Here is a 14,744-nt window from a genome sequence, read left to right as displayed (position 1 = left end):
AAGCTGAAAAGTCCTTGGCTTGGTGTAAGCACTGCTCTGCAACAATTGAAAAATCAGTGTGTTATCAGCACTCTTCTCATCCTAATCCAAAACATAGTATTCTACCAGCTACTAGGAGGAAAATTAACTCTGTCCTAAATGAAACCAGGACATCTATCCACCCCTTATTCCATACCATTTATGTCATGCTCAGGTTACACTCTTTCCCATACATTCTAATTAATCACCATTTTCATCTAGGGTATATAGTAGTCATGGTAGTGATGACATACAGTATTATATAATAATTAACATGATACAATTCAACTCATGGGCTACTCTCACCAAGTATTAAATCCCCTTGAGGTACACACTGGACCTCTCAATTTTTTTGTATTACCCACCAAGTGCATCCAGGTCCCTGAGCAAAAGCAATTCCACGAATGGGTTTGCCTTTTCCTGAGGCAGGAGTAGCCCAGACTGTTTTACCCAGCATATTTCTCGCGTGAACTACAGGAACTTTATCCCCTTCTACAGTACGTAACAGGTTTGATTGGGCAGGTCCAGCTCGGTTGGCAGATCCCCTAGTGTTGACTAACCAGGTGGCCTTTGCCAAATGCGTATCCCAATTTTTGAATGTCCCAGCGCCCATTGCTTTCAATGTAGTCTTTAACAGTCCATTGTATCGTTCAACTTTCCTGGAGGCTGGTGCATGATAGGGGATGTGATACACCCACTCAATACCATGTTCTTTGGCCCAAGTGTCTATAAGGTTGTTTGGGAAATGAGTCCCATTGTCTGACTCTATTCTTTCACCATAAGACTTGCTTTTCAGGACTCTTATCATCCTCTTATCAGCACTCTTCTCATCCTAATCCAAACCATAGCACCTTACCAGCTACTAGGAGGAAAATTAACTCTGTCCTAACTGAAACCAGGACAGACACACAATGATTAAAAGAGATTTTGCTGCATTACTTTCAACCAAATTTCCCATGCTTTTAAGTAGACAGTCCCCACTATTCATTCCAGCCAGTGAAACACAAGCTGCTGCAGCCACATGATCTCTGGTTACCACGCTGCAGAAGAATTATTTTGGGGTGACGTGGATGTGTCTGGCAGCGGAGAGCAAATAGGAAACCTTATACTGGAAGAAGTAGCATGAGGAGACCCAGTGGACTGTTATGTGCTTCAGCAGATATGTAATTTTGACATCCTGCTTAGGAAATGAAGTCCCCTAATCCCATAGACTAGTTATTGTTTTGAAGCCCTGTTGAATTTGGAGTGATTATCAGTGTGGTTAAATGCCTCTAGAATTGGCACCTTTGATGACAGGGGCATATCTTTCTCATGAGTTGTACGATGGATGTTGTGGTGGCCTGTGGTGCTGCAGTGGTGACAAGGCTATCATTAGGGATATGTTGGAAGTTGCATAATCATTTTTTAATGTGCAGGACAAGGAAATGATGCTGGAGGAGCCAACTGATATATCAGCACTCATCTCTGATGTACAACTGGCCTCTCAGTTCTGAGCCCTTATTAACTGCCTTTAAACATAGATCAGAGAGTAATGCTTCTTTTAAACCAGAGATCTCTGTGTGTACAGTGTGCTCGGAGGGACCAAGGTGTTGCCAGCTTGTGATGTTTTCACTCACTGCTGTAAGCCTCTCTTACAAATGAAATTCTTCAGGTCATATAGTTTTGCAGCTTTGCATTTTGGAAATAACGTGAGGGGAAGGAGTTGTTTTGATGGCAGCCACAAGGCTGGGATCTCCGCAGAAGCAACCTAGTCCTGCCTCGGTGCAGGCCAGGAGAGGCCTCTGCTGCCCATTTCTAGGCTTTTTCCAAGTCAGAAATCATGGTACATTGGAGAAAGGATGTTTTCTGCGAGGCACAGCAAGCTATTAAACCTCATCCCGAGGATGTGGAAGTGGGTGGACTGCATTTTCTCTCGTATTTTACCAAGGCAGACATTGGTATCGTGCTTCAGGAGCCGCGTGGCCCTGGGCCGCTGTGCGCTGTGTGGCTCATGCGTGGGAGGCCACTGCGAGGAGGATGAACTGATTCATTCCCCGAGGTCTTGTGGTGGTTTTACTTGGTTGGGCAGCCAAGTTCCACCACAGCCGCTCTCTCACTTCCCCTTTTTAAAGGGGAAGGGGGAGAAAATACGACACAAAGGGCTCAAGGGTTGAGATAAGGATGGGGAGATCGCTCAACAATTATCGTGATGGGCAAAACAGACTCAGAGTAGGGAGATAGTAAGATTTATTGCCTATTACTAACAAGCTAGAGAAGTGAGAAACAAAGGAAAGAAACCAAAAGCACCTTCCTTCCCATCCACCCTCTTCCACATCCTCCCCCCGAGCGGCGCAGGGGAACGGAGGAATGGGGGTTATGGTCAGTCTACAGCACCTCGTCTCTGCCGCTCCTTCTCGGTCACTCTGCCCCTGCACTGTGGGGTCCCTCCCACAGGATGTAGTCCTTCCTGAACTGATCTGGCATGGGCTTCCCACAAGCAATAGCTCTTCCAGAACTGCTCCAGATATAGGTCCGTACCACAGGGTCCATCCATCAGGAGCATGCTGCTCCAACCTGGCTCCCCCATGGGCAGCAGCTCCTGCCAGGTCACCTGCTCCTGCGTGGTCTCCTCTCCACGGGCTACAGGTCCGGCCCGGAATCTGCTCCAGCAGGAGTCCTCCACAGGCTGCAGCCTCCATCAGTGCAGGTCCACCTGCTCCACTGTGGTCTCCTTCACGGGCTGCAGCGTGGAACCCTGCTCCACCGTGGTACTCCATGGGCTGCAGGGGGACATCCTGCTTCACCATGGTCCTCACCACAGGCCGCAGGGGACTTCTGCTCCGGTGCCTGGAGCGCTTCTCCCCCTCCTTCTTCACTGACCTTGGCACCTGCAAGGCTGTTTCTCACTTCTCTCTCTCTCTCCCAGATGCTCTACTGCAGCAGTATTTCCCCTGTCTTAAATATGCTCCCACAGAGGCGCAAACAACATCACTTACTGGCCTGGCTCTGGCCAGCAGCGGGGCCCTTACCTAACATGGGACAGCTTCTGGATTCTTCTCACAGAAGCCACCCCTATGTCCCCCTGCTACCAAAACCTTGCCACGTAAACCCTCTACAGGTCTGTTTATGCTTTTGGCTTTTTTCTCAGGCTGAAAAAAAACGGTATCACTCGCTTGCGACATCTGCAGCTCCACTGTGTGCTTTCATTTTCTCACTTCACAATTCCTGGAAGTCTCTGCTATCCCCAAGCATAGCTGGTCCATATGAATGACAGCTGAGCTATCCACAGGATTTAAGAGTCCCTGATTACTCCTCAGATGATGGGCTAGAACAGCTTCATCATTGCTGCCTATTCCAGAAAGGCCACATGCCCATTTTTATATGCACACTAAGGATATCACATTATCAATTTGATGATAACATGCATGTTTATTAGTCACTAAATAAAGTACTGTGGGCTTCAACTGTATAGCAACTTTCAAATTCCTCCAGAGTTGCCCAAAACTAGGGACGCATTGTTTCCCAGAAAACTAAGTCTGAAGGACCTCAGAGCCCTGTTATGCTGACCCCAAAATCTCTGGCGAACACCCCAAGCAGGGATCTAATGTAGGGCAGCTGATAGAAACTTAATTGTAACAGCGTGTTTGCAGGAACATGAGATGCTAAGCAATTACTTTCTATTGTTCTTTCCTTGGTTACGCATTTATTTTAAGTCTCTCATCATTTATTTGGAATTCAGAATAGTGTCATTGCAGTTTGCTAAGAACAGTTTGTTTGTAGTACTAGGTGTACAAATTCAGTTGCACAGTTTGGTCCAGAACTTTAGAAAATATAGCACCTAAATGTCACAGGAGAAAACAAATGACTAGAAGAGGTCAGTTATGGAAAGTAAAATGTAGGTTTATTTGTTTCTTTTAAGACATTTTAGAAAAAGGTACAGATGTAACAAGTATAATTTTTTTATCTGAAGGATACCTACCAAGAAAAAAAGCAGACTTTCTTTTACTCTATAAAAGTTTTCGGTGTAATTCTGCCCTTACAGTTACCCCTGCAGTTTGAAAGGCTTCTGTTGGATTAGAAATCATATTGAAAATATCTCTTACCAACAATGCAAATAGCAGATTATTAAAATTGAAAAATAATAATGCAAATCTTGAACCTAACAAGCATACCCAACACACTTGATGCTATGCTTCTCGCTTTTAAGCACTGATTTTGTGGGGATGACTTCTAAGCGAAAATTAAAGGAAGTATATTTTTGCAGATTTTGGCTTCATGGGGAAGTGAACTCATGGGTTTTCCTCTTGTTGTAACTTCCTAGATAATTCTGCATTCTTGTTATTTACAATGGGCTTAATTCTGATCATCAAGTTCTGCAAGGGATTATGTTTAAGGAAAAAGAGATTCTCACCAGGAGGCCGAGTTACACCATTTATCCATTGAAAAGGAATATTTTACTTGTTTTTTAAATTAAAAATCAATAGAAGATGTTTCCTCAGCAAATTAGCATTTATAGAAGTATTTCTATTGTTTCTATTTCTAGAAGTATTTCTATTGTTTTTAGAATGGGAAAACAAAACTTGTTTACAGTGCATGAATCTAAAAACAAATTTGACTGAAGTATTTTATAAAGGCTGCTAACCCTTATGAGGACCTCAGCTTAGAGGAGCTGTTATTCACTGTACAATGAAAGAGCTGCAGCCAGTGGTTGTGACTGGACTGATAAACTAACTTTTTTCCTATTTTTTTCTTCTACCTTCCAGGTATATGACAGGCCACAAAAGCATTCTGCTCTGCACTATGATCCAGGCCTCCAACAAGACTTCACTGGTGACACCTTAAAATCAAAGCAACATCAGAAAAGTAGCAACCAGCACCATCTTGACTGGTCAGCAAGGTCAGACACATTATCCACTTCTCAAAGTTGCTTCATCAACACAGAACCCAGTCTAGAAGCAGTTAGTTCCACCAAGGTCACCACCCCAGAGCCAGGAGTTTCCTTCAGCAAATCCCAAGCAAAGAAGTCCTGTGCCAGTAGCACATGGGGGCAGCTGTCGGCCAGCAGCAAAGAGCTTGCCATATGCAGTACAGTCCCATCACCCAACAACATTAGTGTGTCTGCCCAGCCAAGCAGCGCTTCTGAGTGCCATGGGCTGTTGCCTCTTGGTAATCAAGAGGGAGGAGTGCAGCTGGAGGCCCCCGATCAGCCTGCTGGGAGTACAAAGAAGAAGTCCAGCAAAAAGGACTTGATAAGTCAAACCATCCAAACTGCAGACATTGAATGGGTGAAGAGTGCTCAGAAAGCATTTGATAGTAAATCCCATGACAGCATGGAAGGAAAAAAGGAGTCTTACTCGATGGACACTGTGTTGGATGCATCACCCTCGATGCAGAATCCCACTTCTGCTAGCAGTTGTGAAAGTGACACTAGTCATGTACAAATTGCTATCCCAATAAATTCTCTGACAACAGATACATCTGGCCACAAAAGGAAAAAAAGGCAATCTACAAAATCTTCCATGGAGAAAACTATCCAGGAGAAAAGCCTGCCTTCTGCACTTGCTATGAGCAGTGAAGTAGCAAACAGGACTAGTTCTCAGTCAGAGGGGAGTAAAAAAGATCTTCGAGCCACAAAGCCAGGGAAAGTGATTGAAAATGAGTCCCCCTTAGTAGCTGTTGACAGCAGTGTGCTTACTGACAAAGCTTCCCTCAACAGTGCCACCAGACTCAGAAAATCTGTAACTGTGACATCCACTCTCCTATCCACCAATCTTCCCACAGCTAGCAAATTATCTGAGGTCCAGCACCCCAAACTTGCAGCTAAGAGGCGATGGACCTGCAGCAAACCTAAATCTATCCTTCAGGAGATTTCCATGACAGTATCTGAGAAGCTGATGGTGGAGCCTCCTTCAGCCTATCCCATCACACCATCCAGCCCTCTGTATACCAATACAGACAGTCTTACTGTGATCACACCTGTCAAGAAAAAAAGAGGACGACCAAAGAAACAGCCTTTGCTCACTGTTGAAACCATTCATGAGGGAACCTCTACCAGCCCAGTGAGTCCAATCAATCGTGAATTTCCAGGAACAAAGAAAAGGAAGAGGAGACGGAATCTGGCCAAGTTAGCCCAGATGATCCCAGGAGAAGACAAGTCCATCGGTGAACTCAAGTTTCACAAAAAGGTTGGGAAGCTTGGGGTCTTGGATAAGAAGACTATCAAGACCATTAACAAGATGAAGACCCTTGAGAGGAAGAATATTCTCAATCAGATCTTGTCCTCCTGCTCCAGCAGCATAGCTCTGAAAGCAAAAGTCCAGCCACCATCTAGTGCTGAGCCAACAACCATTGATGCCAGACTAGGGAAGCAGATCAATGTCAGCAAGAGGGGGACTATCTACATTGGTAAAAAACGGGGTAGGAAGCCAAGAGCAGAGCTGCAGCCTCAACCAGAAGAACCTAAGACAGCCATCAAGCACTCAAGGCCTGTTTCTAGCCAGCCAGAAAACCCAGCAGTGCCTTCCAACTTGCAATCACTTGTGGCATTGTCACCAGCAACTATTCATCAGCTTTCGACACAGTTAGTGGGGACTAATGGCAACCTTAGCCCTGCAAGTACTGAAACAAATTTTTCAGAGTTAAAAACTATGCCAAATCTTCAACCTATCAGTGCTCTTCCTACAAAAACCCAGAAAGGAATGCTCAGTGGAACTTGGAAGCTGTCTCCACCCAGGTTAATGGCTAATTCACCTTCCCACCTCTGTGAAATAGGTTCTCTGAAAGAAGTCACGCTATCGCCAGTGAGTGAGTCTCACAGCGAGGAAACCATACCAAGCGACAGTGGAATAGGTACAGACAACAACAGCACTTCTGACCAAGCTGAGAAAAGTTCAGAATCTCGCCGGAGATACTCCTTTGATTTCTGCAGCCTGGACAATCCAGAGGCTATCCCATCCGACACCAGCACAAAGAACAGGCATGGTCACCGGCAGAAGCATCTAATTACGGATAACTTTCTCTCTCATGAGAGCATTAAAAAGCCAAAGCACAAGAGGAAAAGGAAAAGCCTGCAGAATAGAGATGACCTCCAGTTTCTGGCAGACCTTGAGGAACTCATCAATAAGTTTCAAGTGTTCAGGATTTCCCATCGAAGTTACACATTTTATCATGAAAATCCATATCCCAGCATCTTCAGGATTAATTTTGATCACTACTGTCCTGTGCCATATATCCAGTATGACCCATTGCTCTATCTTCACAGGACCTCTGACATGAAATCTAAGAAGCGTGGTAGACCTGCCAAAACCAATGACACCATGACAAAGGTGCCTTTTTTACAAGGGTTTGGTTACCCTATTCCCAGTGGGAGTTACTATGCACCCTATGGAATGCCTTACACATCAATGCCTATGATGAATCTTGGTTACTATGGTCAGTATCCAGCTCCTTTGTACCTGTCTCACACACTCGGAGCAGCTTCCCCATTTATGAGACCTACTGTGCCCCCACCCCAATTCCATGTGAGCTCTCATATGAAGATGTCCACCACTGCCAAGCATAAAACAAAACATGCAGTGCACCTACAAACATCTGTGGGAATGGGCCTTGGAGACATGCAGTCCTCTTTGGTCCCTCCAAAGGTTGGAGGAACAAGCTTTTCAAGTGTCCGACTTCACAAAAGGAAACACAAACATAGGCACAAGCATAAGGCTGAGTGGATATTGGGGATGCATGAAGATCTGAACGATATCTTTGATAGCAAGTCCACTGGCTTCTCCAGCCATGCGATCAATGAAAGGCTAAGTGGCTCAGATAAAGATCTGTCCTTGCTCAATGAGAAAAGCAAGCATAAGGAGAAGCAGAATCACCAGCATTGTGAAACTGGGCACAAAGGCTCAAAGAGTAATTTCGAAGTGGATACACTGTCTACGTTATCATTTTCTGATGCCCAGCAGTGGACACAGAGTAAAGAAAAAAGTGACTCGAGCAATGATCCCATTGACTCTTGCACAAAAAGATACTCTAGTAATACTGAGAGTAATGTAAGATCAGAGTCTCTGGACATGTTTGGTGAAATGAATTCCTCAAGTGAGAAACGGGACAATTATGCAAGTGGGAATAAAAGAAGAAGCTTTGAAGGGTTTGGAACTTACAGGGAAAAAGACATTCAGCCCTTCAGGACAAATAGGAAGGACAGAAGCACTTATGATTCTTTGTCCTCTTCAGGTAAGCTCCATTTTATTCTATTTTACCTTACTGCATTTTAATTTTAATGCTGAACAGAGGGACTTGCTGTTTCCAACAACTATGTTTGAATCACTAACTTATTTTTGCAGTCACATCCCATTTTGGTCATGTGTTAAGCTGAAACCTTTTAGAAGTATTTGAGTTGTTACCCAGAATTTTCATAAATATTTCTCTTGCCTTTGCATATTTATCCTTGTTTGGACCAAAAATCCTCCAAAAATCTGGCCATTGTGTTCTGCAACAGCAGCAATTGCAATGCCTGTTGGAAAAGTAGGCATCCTTCCTACTGGGATCTGATGTCTTGGGGTGATTATCATTGCCCAGCCTTTGGGAGTACAGCCACGGTACTGAGCAGTCTTCACTCTGGCCCACAAAGTGTACAAAAGTGTGGGAGGGATTGGTGTCATGAAAACAATAAACCCTAGCCAATTGTGACTCTGAAGAGTTTGAGGACACATGACTTGGAAATGCAAGCTGGGTATATAGGAAGGGAAGGGAGGAAGCTCTTTTGGATGTTAACGACATCTGTTCCTCTCCTGCAGTGTTAGGGAAAGGAATTCTTTGCCTCAGGCTATAGCGGCAAGACCAGTTGTTCTCTAGATACCCAGTACCCTGAGCTGGCGGAAGGGGATGGGGATCTGAATGTGGCCCTCACTATCCACGAAGAAATGGTTGGCGACCTGCTACGGCACTTGGATGTGCTCAAGTCGATAGGGCCAGATGGGATCCACCTGAGGTTACTGAGAGAACTGGCAGAAGAACTGGCCAAGCCGCTTTCCATCATTTATCAGCAGTCCTGGCTATCGGGGGAGGTCCCAGTCAACTGGCGGCTAGCAAATGTGATGCCCATCTACAAGAAGGGCCAGAAGGTAGACCCGGGGAACTATAGGCCTGTCAATTTGACCTCAGTGCCAGGGAAGCTCATGGAGCAGATTATCTTGAGTGTCATCACGCGGCACTTGCAGGGCAAGCAGGTGATCAGGCCCAGTCAGCATGGGTTTATGAAAGGCAGGTCCTGCCTGAGGAACCTGATCTTATTCTATGACAAAGTGACACGCTGGATGGATGAGGGAAAGGCTGTGGATGTGGTCTACCTTGACTTCAGCAAGGCTTTTGACACCGTTCCCCACAACATTCTCCTCAAGAAACTGGCTGCTCATGGCTTGGACTGGTGTACACTTCATTGGGTTAAAAACTGGCTGGATAGCCGGGCCCATAGAGTTGTGGTGAATGGAGTTAAATGGAGTTAGGTGCATGTGTTGATCTGCTCGAGGGTAGGAAGGCTCTTCAGGAGGATCTGGATAGGCTGGATCGATGGGCTGAGGCCAACTGTATGAAGTTCAACACAGCCAAGTGCTGGGTCCTGCACCTGGGGCACAATAACCCCAAGCAGTGCTACAGGCTGGGAGATGAGTGCTTAGAAAGCTGCCTGGCGGAGAAGGACCTGGGAGTATTGGTTGATAGTTGGCTGAATATGAGACAACAGTGTGCTCAGGTGGCCAAGAAGGCCAACAGCATCCTGGCTTGTATCAGAAATAGTGTGGCCAGCAGGGCTAGGGAAGTGATTGTCCCCCTGTACTCGGCTCTGGTGAGGCCGCACCTCGAGTACTGTGTTCAGTTTTGGGCTCCTCACTACAAGAAGGACATGGAGGTGCTTGAGAGAGTCCAGAGAAGGGCAACAAAGCTGGTGAGGGGTCTGGAGAACAAGTCCTACAAGGATCAGCTGAGGGAGCTGGGCTTGTTCAGCCTGGAGAAAAGGTGGCTCAGGGGCAACCTTATTGCTCTCTACAGATACCTTAAAGGAGGCTGTAGCGAGGTTGGGGTTGGTCTGTTCTCCCATGTGCCTGGTGACAGGATGAGGGAGAATGGGCTCAAGTTGCACCAGGGGAGGTTTAGGTTGGATATTAGGAAGAACTTCTTTACCGAAAGTGTTGATAGGCACTGGAATGGGCTGCCCAGGGAAGTGGTGGTGTCACCATCCCTGGAGGTCTTTAAAAGACGTTTAGATGTAGAGCTTGGTGATATGGTTTAGTGGAGGACTTGTTAGTGTTAGGTCAGAGGTTGGACTAGGTGATCTTGGAGGTCTCTTCCAACCTAGATGATTCTGTGATTCTGTGAATCTGAATCTTGTCTGAAAGACTGAATTGTACTTTACAGTAGGGAGCTGCATTTGTGATGGCACAGAGGCAGGTGTTTTGCTGCAATATAAATGAATTTAGCTTGGGAGCAAGCCCAGAGCTCCTGCACCATCAGATATTTATCACAAAGCAGATTTCACTCTTGGTTCTGGAAAAGGGTGAGCTTTACTGAACCAACCAACAATGGATGGGATTCTGATGTGCTAAAAAAGAGCTTCAAAGAAACATAATTCATAGCCTTCAAAAAGAAAAGCGAATCAGCAGAGAACACAGAGGGAGCAGGGAATATGTATAACCTGCCAATGTGAGGCTCTTAATTTTTTTATTGACTTGTATTAGATTGAGATCCAAGGTTTGCTCATATTTAAGCCACCTAGACATTTCCATTTCCTTCACTGAGACCAGGGTCTGTGCTATTCTAATGAAAAGCAGTCTAAAATGAGAGCTTATCCTATGGAAACATTCCCATTCACAATATCACATTATATCAGACGAGTTGTGACACCCAGAAATTAGACACTTTGAAACATAGGAAGAGACTGAATTCAGTCCCTGGCTACGTCAGGGTTGCTACATGCCTGTCAAATAACAAAATTCTTCTCTGGCAAGCGATGTGGTAGCTATTGCAGTAAGGAAGCTGTGTCCCAGCAAACAAGGGTTAAAAGTCTTCAGAATTTTTGATGGGGCTTTTTTGCAGTTGTCCACTGAAAGTCACTGATTTCACAGTCTGATAACAGTTGGATTTGTAGCCTCTTTCCCTTCTGAGAAGAAGATGTTTGCTGAGCCTATTTTCCCAATTTAACTTATCTCACTTAAGCACAGCAGATTGTCAAGAAAAAATTCTCTGCACTGGTGAACTCAAAAGAGTTTCCAAATTAGGGGCATAATCCCCACCAGGCTGATTTGGAAATATAATTTGTCAAGAAAAAGTCTATTTCCTGTAATTTTCCTTCTGTTTATTGTCCATGACAATAAAAACATAAGATGGAGTGGTAGAACTTGCAATAGGAGCTTCATCAGATTTGCTGTTTAAACTTGTAAAACTGGTTCTCATTTAAACCAGAATTATTATTTTTATTTTTTGTTCTTCATGATTACAACTGCACAACATTCCCCATGACCTAATCCATCATGTCACAGATTATGAACTGGTTTCTTCATTGTCAAACTATTATTTAGATGGAAAAATCATCAGCAGTTAACTAACCAGAGCCAGCTAACCAGAGCCATACCTTGCACTACAAGGAAAAATACTAAAACTAAACAACTCTGCCAAGAAATGCCTGGAGCCAAGACTGCCCATTAAAGCCTAGGAACATCTGTCTGCTTATGACTGTCTAAGATCTCCATGCAGCTTTTTTCCTCTCTGCCTTTGACCTTCACTGGGATTCCCAACAGAGGTCCATACTTCAGTCTAGCCGTAGCTATTAACTGGTTTCCACTGAGGAGAGATTAAACTTTTCCATGATAACCTTGGCAATATTCTCCTAATTCACCTTGCATTTCCCTGAGGTGGCTAAACAGTGGTTGTCTAATCATAAAAATATAAGGTAAAAGGAAGGGGGGGAAAAAAAGGCACCACATGAGAACACGGCTCTGTCCCAAGAGGGAATTCCATAGCCTGATTGTTCCTGCCATCCTATATTTGTCATCTTTCACAATTGGTTTCACAATATAAAAGTAATAAGTAACAGGGATAAGAGGAGACATCCTAAATATTTAGATGAAAGCTGAAAATAGATTTATATCATCATTTCAGTGTTTATCTGTACTGCATGGGCATTTTGGCATGCTCAGGAATGCCATTTGCAACTTCATGGCATGTTGTTGGAGATGAAATATGGAGCAAAACCCACCCACCCTGTGTAAAGATATCTGTGACAAGAGCTATGAGAGGACCATTTAGTGCTCTTCAGCATTTAGGCTTTGCAGTTAGCTTTGTTGTAGTGTGCTGGTGCAGGTGTCATTGTATTGCTGCTATTTTTATCATTATTACCTGTGTTATAACAGCACTTAGCCATTTCTGAAAAAAAAAACAGCATCCCCTGCTGCTATGCATTGGCAATGCATATGGTAGCAAATAGCCCTGCCATATAACCCTGAAGCCTGTGTATAATTTTGTGACCTAGAAATGTTAGGATAAGCCATCTTTCTTTCTTTCTGTAGGAGCTGGAAATCTCTGCAAGAGGGCCAGGTCCCACGCAGGGAGTGCCACTAGCCACCTTGCTTGGCTGCAGCAGGCTTGTCCCATTCCCTGAACAGCACCAGCTTGGGCTGTCCCTGGGCATTCTCTAGAGAGGACCTTGTGAGCTCTGTCTCATTTGGTACATCTTGGAACCTGTTGAAGTTAAAAGTGCAGTGTGGCTGTTTTCCACATGCACTGCCTGTTTCTCCACCATCGCTCTGGAGATCCTTTCCATAAACACTGGTTAATAACTCTTCCCCTTCCTTCCCCCGTGACCTGTTTCTACCTATTGCATTTTTCAGAGGTTTTTTTCAAGATTCCTTGTGCTCACCCAACCTTCCCGTATTTAAAAAGACTGGTTAATGGTACCTAAATGTTTATTTGGCTGCTACAAATGACTACTTTGTGGCATTGGTCATGCCTGTAGGCAAGGATGCAGCAGATGCTTCAGACCCTGCCCTCCCACAGCCTGTACTGTCACTCAAGCACATCTGTAAAGAGATCTTTCCAGCTGTGTTGTTGTACTGGGTCTGGCTGGAACGTTAACTTTCCCTGCAGCAGCCTATACAGTGCTGTGCTGTGCACCTGTAGCTAGAACAGCAGTGTTATCACACCAGGGTTGTGTCTACTGCTGAGCAGTGCTGGCACAGCATCGGGCCTCTCTCTAACCCTCCTAGGGGGTGGGCAAAAAGTGAGAAGAGAAACATCACCAGGGCAACTGACGTAAACCAACCAAAGGGATATTCCATACCATCTGATGTCACACTCAGCAATAAAAGGTGGAAACAGGAAGAAGAGGGGAGGGGTGGGCTCTCGTTGTGAAAACGTTGGTCCTCCTCCCGAACACCAGCTACGTGCGTTGAGGCCCTGCTTCAAGGACGTGGTCAATCATCGCTCATTTGTGGGAAGTAGAGAGTAATTTCTTTCCTCTGCACTTCCACATAGCCTTCATTTGTTTTATTTGTTTGTTTCCCTCCCTTTTTTTTCCTTTTCCCCCTCCCTTTTCCCCTTTCCTTTTTTTTTCCCCTTTAGTTAAATTGTTTAGTTCATAATAATCTTTCTTTAATTATTATTATTATTATTTCCCTTTAATTAAAGTATCCTTATCTCAACCCGTGAGTTGTTCTTTGCTTTACTTCTTCCCCTCCTCATCTAAGGAGGGGGAGTGAGAGAGCGGTTGTGGGGTTTAGCTGCCCAGCACGGTAAAACTACCACAGTTGTGCACTAAGCCTTGGAGTTGACTCTCTCCCTCTGCTCTGCACAGCCAGAGGTGCACCTCATGCATTTGCAACACATGGGGGCCCCTCTGGCACTCCATGACCTGAGGCACTGTGCACAGCTAGATGGCTGAGCCTTTCATCTGCTCACCAGTTGATGCTAAAACCCCAGGTGAGGGACCAAGGGAGAGGCCACAGATTGGCGACACAGCTGGTCTGGGGAGACTGAGAGCAAAGCTGCGTTTGAAAGAGGTCCTCATGGCAAATTCCTCAGCTTCCTGGCATGTCAGCCTGCTTCTCTTTCATACGTGGTGCTGAAGAAGAGGCTTGAACTGCTGATGAGCAGTCTTAATGCTATAACTTGTGCCTTGGAAAAGAGTAGGAATTGTCAGCCTTCTGAGTTGCAAGCCCACACTGCTGGCACCTTGCACTTGTTGAACCTCATTAGGTTCACACGGGCCTAGTTCTCAACCTTGCCCAGGTCCCTTTGGATGGCATCCCTTCCTTCTGTTGTATCACTGCACCACTCAGCTTGGTGTCATCTGCAAACTTGCTGAGGGTGCACTTGATCCCACTGTCTGTGTCATTGGTAAAGGTATACAAACAAAGGGTGTCTTGCTTGCATGTTAGGCATCATGGCTGAAAGATCAGATAATAAGTACATGGGTTTCATCAGATATAGCACAGATAACATGCACAGTAAATTTCCAGGAATATAAAGTTAATCCTATGCAGCTATTAGGAAGGTAGTAACCATCAGTCTCTGAATGCTGGATAGTTAGCATGACAAACATGCTTTACAAGTTAATGTAACAAGCCCCCCCACCCACTCCACCCCTAAGGTCCAGCAGTGAATGAATTTCTTCTGACTTGACCTTTCCTTCTCAGCTAGTCTGTATGGTGCTGGTTTAAGTCTGAAGGAAATACTGAAGCTTTACCAGCTTTAGGAAATACTGAAGC

General features: G+C 45.0%; 1 protein-coding gene across 19 annotated transcripts in view; it reads left to right on the top strand.

The window, feature by feature from the left end:
* Nucleotides 1-14,744, top strand: part of LOC101791773 (SET-binding protein) — a 323,956-nt gene that overhangs the window by 212,781 nt on the left and 96,431 nt on the right. For all 19 annotated transcript variants that reach the window (XR_005261408.2, XM_072030466.1, XM_072030468.1 and 16 more), the window contains one exon: nucleotides 4,761-8,223. Coding sequence is in view for 18 of the 19 variants with exons in the window: in XM_072030466.1 (XP_071886567.1) it covers nucleotides 4,761-8,223 (3,463 nt within the window). In the remaining variant the exon portion in view is untranslated. The remainder of the gene's footprint in view (nucleotides 1-4,760; nucleotides 8,224-14,744) is intronic.

The sequence above is a fragment of the Anas platyrhynchos genome, chromosome W (genome assembly GCF_047663525.1).
Source record: "Anas platyrhynchos isolate ZD024472 breed Pekin duck chromosome W, IASCAAS_PekinDuck_T2T, whole genome shotgun sequence".
Lineage (NCBI taxonomy): Eukaryota > Metazoa > Chordata > Aves > Anseriformes > Anatidae > Anas > Anas platyrhynchos.
This window is presented reverse-complemented; position numbering and strand designations above follow the sequence as displayed.